The 11,140-nt window shown below is 38.8% G+C and overlaps 1 protein-coding gene across 1 annotated transcript in view; it reads right to left on the bottom strand.

Moving 5' to 3' along the window:
- Positions 1–214: 214 nt before the first annotated feature.
- The window catches only part of LOC124165500 (bromodomain-containing protein 2), a gene marked incomplete at its 5' end in the record, with an annotated part of 47,330 nt that continues 36,404 nt past the window's right edge, over positions 215–11,140 (bottom strand). Inside the window, 5 exons of the mRNA XM_046542978.1 lie at positions 215–789; positions 1,013–1,250; positions 2,094–2,230; positions 3,489–3,742; positions 6,403–6,858. Of these exons, the coding sequence (XP_046398934.1) occupies positions 1,049–1,250; positions 2,094–2,230; positions 3,489–3,742; positions 6,403–6,858 (1,049 nt within the window). The remainder of the gene's footprint in view (positions 790–1,012; positions 1,251–2,093; positions 2,231–3,488; positions 3,743–6,402; positions 6,859–11,140) is intronic.

Here is an 11,140-nt window from a genome sequence, read left to right as displayed (position 1 = left end):
TTTCCTCATAAAAATAGTTTAAGCTGTAAAAAATAAGTCTAGACTATGGCTGTAGTAAGCTGAGAATACTAATCATAATGATGAACATTTCTCCCCATTTTTATGAATGAAGTATTAGATTGGAGGTTCTGAATTCCAGAAAATACCACTCTCAAAACACCACTCAATCATTAGTTTTATTTTTTTTAAGAACATTCAATGATGGGCAGTTAAATCATTTCCTTATCAGTTTATTCAACATATATATTTACACACAAATAAAAAATCTCTCAACATTTGAAATGGATTTTTTTGTTCATTCTTGCAGCCATAAGGCTTAATTTTTTTTCTAAAAATTGAAGGTGATTTTCATGCACGAAGATGAATGACATTAAAGGGCTAGAATACTCTCAAAATGATGTAATGAGTTCCCTGAATGTTTCTCATGTGGAACATAATGACTAAATAACAAGAATTCCACTCTACAGACTACAAATATGGCAAGATTTATTGACCAAAATAATTGCCTTTCCTTCCTAATTCGTCGTGTTTGTTAATAATATATTTATCACAATTGTAATTAAGAGTCTTCTTCAAATGTTGTGGCAAAGTGTCACAAATATCCAATGACTCAAGTTGTAGAGTGCAAAAATGATTTTGTAATGATGGAATGGTAACATGTTGAGGAGACTTGAATGCTCTGCATTAATCCTCACGTCCAACACTTAAGTCCAGCACAATATGGGAGTCAACAGATGTCTCAGTGAAATGAACCAATGATGTTTGCAATGCTCCATTGGTTTGAAAGACCTGGGAAAATTATAATAACAAATTATGAATATTAAAATACAAACTATTGTTCTCTGCATTAAGTTATAGCAAATATACCCATGCAATCCTTGATTCCAATATAAGTGAACTTGAAAATGGAATACTCTTCAATTCATTGATATTATAGTTTGGTGGGGAAAATTGAATCATGGCTCTGAAATGAAATTAACCTTCATTACATAAATTATAATCTCATACCTACCTATTGGGAGACATTTGATGTTGATATGATTTCCCATCAAACTTCTTGAGTTCTCTGTACCAGAACAGGTGCACCTCTGCTCTCCAAGTTTTCTTGAAATGGTGAATTGTTATTGAGCTCAATCTCTAGTTCATCTGTAGAGGCTTGCTGATCTCCACCACTGCTATTACCACTGGTGCTCCCCTCACCCTCAGCATTGGTACTTCCACTGCTGTTGGATGCATTGTCATCAAGAAAACTGAAAAAGTAATTGATGGACAAAAATTAATTTTTTAATATAACTTTATTCAATTCTATTTTATAATATCGACTTGGCTTTGAGGACCTGAATTAATTGTAAGCATAGCTTTTAAATTGTTTTGTTTTCCTCCAATAGACTAGGAAGTTTTCTTCAGTCTTTCACCAGGAAAGGCATTTTATTGCCACAAACACTTCTGTATGTATTTGAATAAGGCTCAATTCTCAAAATCATTCTTCATTGACAATCGAGGTCTTGCCAGACTCAACTACTCTGGCAGCAATAGAAATCACATACCAGAGAAAGCCCAAGATGACCTTCATACTTGACTTCATAATCTGTTAAACAACACTAATAAAACATGTGACATAATAGTGAAAAAGAGGTTTTTCATTGTCTCTTTTAATCATTGTCAATGGTATTTTATAATTCATAGGTACATGTAATTGATCGAAGGAGAGATTCTATAACATTGGAAAAGAATACAAATACTAGAATCAATCACGTCATGATTAAGGCATAAACTTTTTAAACTTGTGTTTTGTTACATCAATTAATCTTTTATGCAATGATGACTCCTGAAGCATTTTGATCACGTAATATGTACTTGAAAGCTTTTAGGTATCCATTACACCCAAATGAAGTTTAATAGAGTATTACAGACAGAAAAAAATATGATACAGAGGGAAGCTCAATAGGTAAACTGTTCCATTTGTGCAACATTTCATTATTACTATGCAAAGTGACTACAAACTCATTTTAAAGGATTAGATGATACAACTTGCTTGGTATGTAGATAATAATAAAAGTTAAATGACATAATTTAATTTTATTGGTACTCACGTATAGGGCTTTTCCTCTCCTCGCATTTCACATATGACATTGGTCAGTGCCATTATATAATTCTTCGCTAGGGTCAGAGTTTCAATTTTGGACAGCTTCCTTTCCATTTTAACATGAGGGATTACCTCACGGAGTTGCTGCAAAGGAGGAAAGATAATAGGATCATTCATAAATGCATTTAGTGAAAATTTTAGTCATACTAAAGTGACCATCTACCATACTACAATGTATGTGAATAGCTTTTTGGGAATGAAAAACATAATTAATTTTCAAGTATAGAAATATCCCTATGATGACATAATAATAACTACAACTGAAAAACATACAGATCTTTAAGTCTCCAGTACAACAATAATTCCTAATAAGAAATTTTGGTAAATGTCACCCTTAAAACATTCCCTTGCAATCATCACATGATTTTTTTCTGCTAGAAACAGTGTAAAATTGCAAGAAAACAGGGTTGAATTGAGTAAACATGTTTCCCTATTAAAATATGACTAAATTCTACACAAAAATATTTATCACTGTTATTCGAATGCCAAAAAGTAGCAGAGTAGCTCTTCCATTGTTTGTCTGCTGGCCAGCCACCCGACTGACCAACTTAGTAAATATTCCTCAGTGCAAAACATGATCGCGTGGAGTGAAGTTGGTTTTGGCTTGTGTTGGCAATGTTGAAATGTTGTTCGAAAAATCAAAAAATGGGTTTTGCTTCAGCCAATTAGGTTCTCATTGATGACATAAAAAAAACAAGAGTATGGGCGAAGAAGTGGCTGCTTGAAGTTTCACCCATATGAATTTACTTCGACACTCGGATGGAAATGAATTCCGAAATTATTTGAAAATGGGCGAAGTGTATTTCATGGAGTTGCTTGGCAAGATCAAGCCTCAAATTGATAGAAAAAATAGCCGATAACAGTACAGTCGTTGCGACGCCACAGAAATCCGGATGCGGCGGTCGGCGGTTGGATGGTCTGACAGCAGGGATGCCGACTTCCAAAAATTATTTGGGGGACCCAAACCGGGGATCTAGCTCTGGAAAATTTTATAAGTAGTGAGTTTTAAGTTTTTTAAGCATTTTAGAAGAGTCATATGATCAACATTAGAACCATGATAACACGAATCTCAATATCTGGACGCTCCGGGGAAAATCGACAAGCCTGAAACATTTTTTCCTCACACCCATAACGAATTTTTGAGGGGGCTCGGGCCCCCTCAGGCCCCTCGGAGTCGGCGCCAGTGTCAGACAGGACCAACCGCCCGACCGTCGGGTCCGACTGTTTTCGTCGGGCGACAAGCCTACACCGTACACACCCTCCAACCGTCGGTGCCGACGTAGTTGGTCCCAACAGTTGGGTGGTCGGAACGTGTGAAGCGTCTTCAGTGAGGGGGACTCACCTCGAAGGCGTCGTTGAGGCTGTGCATCCTCATGCGCTCCCTCTCGTTGCTCTCGAGGCGGCGAAGGTTTCTCTCCCGCGCAGAGAGCCCGGAGCGTCGCCGTCGGCCGTTGGACCCTCCGCCTCCCCTCGCTTCCCTCACGGGCGACGCCCGCCCCCCGCCGCCACTCCCGCCCGCGCTCGCCGCCGCGCTCCTCCTCCGGGGCCGGGAAAGCTTCCGGGATGGCCCCTCGCTCCCGGAACTCTCGTAAAATTCTGTCCAGGAGGGATGAGAATCCCAAATTTTAGTGCAAGCTTCTAGATCAGCGACCAATCCGTTAGATGACAGATCGAATGAAGATGAAATAACCCTCGTGACTTTCCACAGAATTTTTTTATTTGGTACGATGCGTTTCGCCGCAAAGAACTTTTTATTTGGTGCTACGGTCCAAATAAAAAAATCTGTGAAGATTTTCAAAGGTTGTTTATTTTCATTCATCATGAATTTTCACCAAATGAAGGCCTAATCTATTGATTTCAGTTGACAGGTCGATTAATAATTTAAAGCTCATGGTTCAAAATAGTAGTAGTCCGTTGATTAACATTAAAAATATTCTATACACAAGACTTAAACTAAATATTAAATATAGACTTCGAGGAAATAAAACCTGAAGATATTTACTGTAAAATTTTAAGGGCAACCGCTCAGAATTACATGCATTACAAGTAAGTTCTTGAGTCAGTCCCATGTGACCCTTTGGGAATGAAAGACCTATGGTAAATAAGAGCGAAAAAAATAACTTTTTTCCACAAATATCAAGAGTGCATCTGTGGACATTGGTTTCATGGAATTGGCGCAAGCTGAAACTCAAATTCAAAATAAAACTTGACTGGAATTTTTGGAAGATTGATTCGAAACAATAGGGATGGATAAAATCCATGAGACTAAAAAGGGGCTATTGAAGCCTCAGACAAAACAGCCTTTTGGAGAACCCTTCATTAAGCTACCACGCTCCCCTTCAGTGAGGATATTTAAAAATTTATGCAGACACGTTTAAAACTCCACTTTAGTATGTGCGCAAACCGCTTTTAAACCCTGACGTTCGATTACTTCCAAATCTCTCCTTAGGGACTGCATTAGCGACTGAAGCTCGACTAGGTTCATCTTTTTTGCTGCACTTCAAGTAGTTTTATAATTTATTTCCGCATCCTTATAAGGCAGGAATGCATTTTTTAAGCCACCGGCGAGCATTGGTTCTCCCGATCCAATGCCTTTTACCATACTAGTTCAGAGTGAGTTCTGATTCCGTACCTGGAGTTTTCATGCACTTTTTGTGGGTAAAATTGTTTGTCCATGGTCAATAGGAATAATTAAGTAGGTATCCACTAATGAACGCTAAATCAGTTCCTTGAGTAGTGTAATAGCTCTGAAATACTCGGGATTGAAATTAATGCATCTTAAAAGTGCGATGAATTTAAATTTAGTAATCACTGCGGTTGCAATAGCCTCTAATAGAAACCATAGCCATGAGCACCTTATCATATTTTCATTCATAAAGGTTGATTGATTGAGAAGTTAGTATAAATACTTTGGTGATCAGAAGCCAAGAATCAGAGCAAATTTTACTACTACATACATTAGGTTCATTTACCATCTGGGGTCGAAACATCTGGACGGGTTGAAGCATTTTCAAAAGCTCGCCTTCATTCAAGTATGAATATATATTTACACCCACGATAAATTTCTAATAAAAATTACGTATCAAGTATTCCCTGAAACCTAGGGAAAAAATTAAATTTTGAAATACACAATGCATTTGTTACTTTTAAAAATTATTCTATTTATCCCTATGGATTTTCCAAAGACTTTTATTCTTACAATTAAATAAAAACGCGTAGAAATTTTCACTCTAACAAAATATTTTTACCCGTTCAACATTATTTATGCATGTAACGCAATGTTAGAATGACAAGTGCAGCACAGTAAACCGGGTATTTGGTGGGACCCGGTATCAAATTGGGTCCTCAATAAGTAGCGAATAAGGGAGAGTACCGTCTTAATTAAGGGGAGGATCATCATTGAGAGGGGGAAGTGCACCCATGATCAGAAATATGTTTTCTGCGGGTCAATTATATAAAGGTCAAAAACTTTTGAAGTATTGACGCAGCCATGAAATAAACTGACGAGAAAACATGGGAATTCTACGGCCCAAAATTGACGCTTGAGCCTTGTGACGCCTATGATACTTATGCAGTAGGACCGAGTCCCCTGGGCGGGCTCGCGAGCTTACACTCCTAAGGGCCGGGAACCAAGTCAGAGACTTTTATTCCCGCACTCCTCAGAAGAGGGAAGGAGAGGAAGGAAATAAAAGGGATGAAGCACCGCGCCGCCGCGGTAAGGAGCTCGACAACGCTTTAGGGTTGGGATGGGGACGGAAGGATTGGGATGGGAAAAATTCGCGCCGTCATCAGTGGCGTAGCCAGGGGGGGGGGTCCGGACCCTCCCCGAAATACACAAACACATTTATTTTTCTCCATAAAAGATAACAAAATATTGAAAAATCATGAATTTACAAAATATTTTTTTAACAAATGAAGTTTTTTTGATTATGAAAAGCGTTAAAATTAGTTAAAAACCCTCTACTTAGTGCCCTGTTTTTCAAAAAAATTTCCCCCTGATTTTGGACCCCTCCCCCCTTAACGTAATTCCTGGCTACGCCACTGGCCGTCAATAAGAAGGCGCGGTCAACCATAAGCGTTGCTGTTCCAACAGAAATGAAAGAATATTCCATGATTAGAAATACTTCAGATACACAGATTTTTCCTTAGTTGATCTATATATATTAGATATTTATACAGTTGGCCCACTGGGTTGAATTGGGGGTTAAGGGAAATTTGCCGTCGGGGCCCTCAGCCATCCCCCTGCCCATACTAACCTTGCCGGCGCACTTTCTTCGGGGATCTCCTCTTGGAGCCCCCGGCGCCTTCAGGACTCGCCTCTCCACCGCCCCCCTCGCTGCTCGCCCCCCGCCCGCTGTCCACGCTCCTCCGGCCCCACTCCGCGTCCTCCTTGCCCCCGCCGCCCTTCTCCGCCTCCGCCGCGCCGCCGCGAGCCATCCTCCGTCGCTGCATCATCGCCAGCTCCGCCTCTCCACCGCATTCCTCCTCTTCTTCCTCCTCCTCTTCTTCGTCTCCCTCGTCTCCTTCTTCTTCTTCTTCCTCCTCCTCCTCCTCCTCCTCCTCCAGGTCCACCTCAATCTCCTCGTCCTCCTCCTCCTCTTCCGGCCAAGGCGACGGAAGTTGGGCGTCTCCCGCGGGCAAGTCCCCTCCTCCCACTACCTTCGCCTCGCTGCTGCCCGCTGGGTTCGGCGACATGGCGACTCCCGGTCCCGCTGAGGAACAACGGAAGAGGGTTAGTGACGACGGCTACTCGCAGTTGCTCCAGAATGGATTAGATCGGCTCGATTTGAAATCGGCTATTATTATTAAAATGTAGTGGAATAGCCAAGCCCCTCCTGACAAGATAGAATGGCCTTCCGATCGATGAATTATTATAATGAGATTCCAACGAAGAATGCATCGAAGTTGTTCTTTAATTATTATTTTTTTAAATAAATTACAATTTATGCAGTATAATTCATATTTATAATAAGATTTATCATAAAATAATATTTATAATGGTATTATTAAATAGTAGCTGCAGTATTTTATAAATAAGCTTCCTTTGGAAGTTAGTGACCATCAATAAAAAAAAACTCTCCATAAACTTGTTCTTTTGGCAACATCAGGTGCCATCTAAAGTTATTTATCATCTCTCCATGGCGAATAATAGGCATGATGCAAAAAGAAACTTTTTTGGGCCGTTCCATTCCTCTTTTTATTTATTTTAATATGAAAATAACCGCAAACATAAGTTTTGTCAGAGATAAATTCAATAATATTTATTGTGGCAATGAATACTAAAAAGATTTTTAAAAAGACACGAAAAATTGTTAGTGCGGCCGGTCTCTCGATCCTGAGGATAGATACGTCTGTCAGTAAGGTGGCTTCCTGTGGCAGACGAGCTTGAAAAAAACTTAATATTTCCTCCTATCTACTCCGATCTCCTTTCTCGCGTGTATTTCCCCCTTTACGATACTCCAGCGCAAAGCCTTTCTCTCTGCGCTCTTGTTATGAAATTTGTTTACTCTTTAATTTTAGAAACACCTATGATAAATCTGTAGGTGGACCCAAGTACTAAATTGCTCTTTTCAAATCCCATTTCCGTCGTTAAAATTTGTTGTTTTTTGAATAGACATAATAGTTTTGATATCCCAAGGGAAAGCATACACGCTTGCCGCGTCGAGTTTCGTGCAAGTTTCGTGCATATTTTTCAATTAAATCCACGGAGGGAATAAAGTAATGGTATAATATGAAGCCTAAAATTTTCATATTTTGCGAGATTGAGTTAATAAAATCTAACGGAAACTGAAAAACTACCTAAAAATCATAATACTCTGGGTATTGGCTGTTAAAAAAATATTAGGGGACGCCTTGGAATCCTGCACTAGAAAAACATTCACATTTGAAACATAAATAGAAATTTTAAGTTTAAGTATGACCCATGAAAGAATATGTGAATCTCATCAGTAGTACTTATGGAGTGATATCTGTACTCTAAGAGCCGCTTCGAAAAAGCGGATGGGTTATAAAGATTCGATAGAGAATTTTATGAGGTAATTTGAAGCATTTGATTAGTTACTTTATTGGGAAACATACCGACCATAAGGTTTCCTTATGCTTCTTTATATTTGCAAGGTGAATCACGAAAATAATTAATTCAAATGTCTAAAGATCTGCAAAATGATTGTTATTTGTTTGGTATTCGTGCAATTCATTACCAGTTGCATACCGTTGATAATAAAGAAAGTGAGCGCTGCAATTTCCAGGATGTCATACCAGTCTGGGCTGCTTCAACCGTCTGAGGAACAATGATACAATTGAAGTTTTTTTATAAATTGCCGGGACATGAAGGACAGCTGCCTGGCGGAGTCGGAATGCAAATGAAAAACCAAGGCGTGTGGAATAAGACATTGAGAGATTTTTTTATTAAATGGGGAGTATTATTGGAAATATCCTCGAAAAACTGCGAGTTCATCCCGCAAACAAGAGTTCCATATGATATACCACTCTTTCGCATGACCGCCAATATGAATTAAAGGGTCATATAGATATAAATTGTGGAAAACTTAAAAATTTCAATTTTCAATCATATCGGAAAAACGACAAAAAATTATAAAAAAGTAATCGTCTAGATTCGCTAACTTTCAAGAAATAGAAAAATACTGATTCCCCGTCAATGTTGAAAATACGAATCATGAATAACGGAAATGACTTATTTCTTTCGTTCAAGGAAATGTGAGGGATTCAGAAAGGGAATAACTGAGAAAGGGGCATAAGAAGCGGTCATGAGCTGAACGGCCTATGATTAAAGTGAAAGGAAATAATAAGAATGGTATTATGAAATATCTTCCATAAAGTAATTTTACAGTTAGCGGTCGACCACTAAAAATGTTAATTTCATCGGGACTATCGTTTTCATAGCTGCAAACCTCTAGAAGTCTATCACGAGTATCTTCTCCGCTATAAAACCGGAGTATCGTGAAAGAGCGAAAATTCAGGCGTTAAAATCTCTCTTTTTGATGGTTCATAAAGGGTAACCGGTGTGATTTATGGGCTTAAAAATAATACTAAATATAAAGCAGAAAATATAACACTTGGTGCTTTATTGGCGAACGATGTGGATGAACGTTTCGCGGGATTCCCACCAAATGAGCTGCTCTATCGGAGCCAACGTTTCGATGGCTAGCTTCCTAAGGAGCTAGCTTCCTTTCCTTCCGTCTCTGGAGGAGAAAACAAGGTACACTATTGAGATAAGGTTAGTAGAGAAAAACTTCAACCGCGACACAGGATACACAATCAGCCAAGCGTGTAAACCCATGCTCAATATCATTAAGGCGTCACGAAAAACAAAAACGACCAGATCGACGACGGCCAATCAGAAATGACCCTAGCCACGGCCAGAAGATATATATAAAGGCAAGCAAATCTTGACCGAGCACTCAATGCCCTGAGGACGATGGCAGTGTTGGCCATTGAAACGTCCCGACCAAAAATCAGGTTGTTCTATTGGAGCCGACGTGTCTGGTGGGAATCCCGCGAAACATTCATCCACATAAAACAGAACGTTCACGCAAAAATATATGGATATTCAAGATGTACGCCGACTACTAGATAGCGGACAGTCATCATATTACCCTCAAATTAATTGTCTTGATGACGCAAACCCAGAAAAAATGTCAAACGTATATTTTAGAAAGGCCCAAAAGAGCTATCACATACGAAAAGCTTAGGAATCGATGCAAAGGCTTCTTAATTTTCTCATTTTAAGTACTTGCAATTGAGACATTGTATTGTAAATTTAGCCGTTAGAAAAGATGAAAGAACCAAGTTTCTTATTTTTTCATTCGAGTATCCTCTATATATAACGAGAATTATTGTTTTTGAGTTTTGAGCCACGATTTCCCCATAGAGTAATGAGATTTTTATCTTAAAATCGGCATCAAACAAGGCCGAGTAATATAATTTTCTTTTTGACAAAATTATTATCCTTCATAATTTCGAATAAAATCAACTGATTTGGGCGTTACTTGTTGGAACGATGAAATGTTCATAATTTCACCACCTCCTCTTTTCTCCTCCATTGAGAATCAATGGGTTCCTCAGCTAGTTACTTATATTCCTTAACTATAAGAGAATTTAGAGAGGCTTAAAATCAATATTAATTCGGAAACCTTTTTCTTATGGCATAAAAAACCGCATGTTCTTATAAAAGTAATATCTCGGTTGGTAGCCTGGAAAAATCGGAATTTCAATTGGCGCATAATGCATAAGACTTCATATGCAACGAATTTTTTGATCATTTATTCCTCGAACTATGACAAATATCTTAGAACTTAATATCAATCCATATTTTTGGCGATTTAGGCAGACTCAACATATGGAACATTTTTTAGCAAACTCCGCAGCGGTCCACGGCATTTCCCCACTTTCTATTAACACAGTAGGGCAAAATAGTACTCTATGTATTTGAATGCCTACTGGCTACAATTTTTATACCCGCTGCCCCACCTAGCATAACACCTCGGCCTTTTAAACCTCCAAAATCCAATTTTTCCCAAAAACTTTCAACCAATATAGTCAACATTGTTCAACCAATCGCCGCTAAAAGCAAGTTCTGTAACCAAGCCTTGTAAATTTAAAGTGTCACTCTCATTTGAAAACGGATTTCGAACTTTTTACTGTACACTGCCGTTGTACCGGTAGTGGTGAGAAGCATTGGACGTAAATTTTAGAACCTATGCCATTTTGCCGGCTCTCATGTGCGCCAAGCCCAAGCTATCGGAATCAAAAGCACTTCGCACGCCTCATGTGGAATCATTTATATCATATCGGTAGGAAAAGGTTAAAGTAGTCTGGAAACGTAAAAGTGAATTGAAAGCGTCTCGAAATGAAAAAAAATTAAGAGAAATATTTATCAGAGGTTGGGATTATCTTTCCTAACCAAGTGACAGGAAAAATTTAGAGTAACCGCCGGAGATATTATTTGACGATGAGAATGATAACATTGTGAGC

The sequence above is a fragment of the Ischnura elegans genome, chromosome 1 (assembly GCF_921293095.1).
Source record: "Ischnura elegans chromosome 1, ioIscEleg1.1, whole genome shotgun sequence".
Lineage (NCBI taxonomy): Eukaryota > Metazoa > Arthropoda > Insecta > Odonata > Coenagrionidae > Ischnura > Ischnura elegans.
The sequence above is the reverse complement of the archived record's forward strand: the minus strand, read 5'-3'. Positions and strand labels throughout refer to the sequence as shown.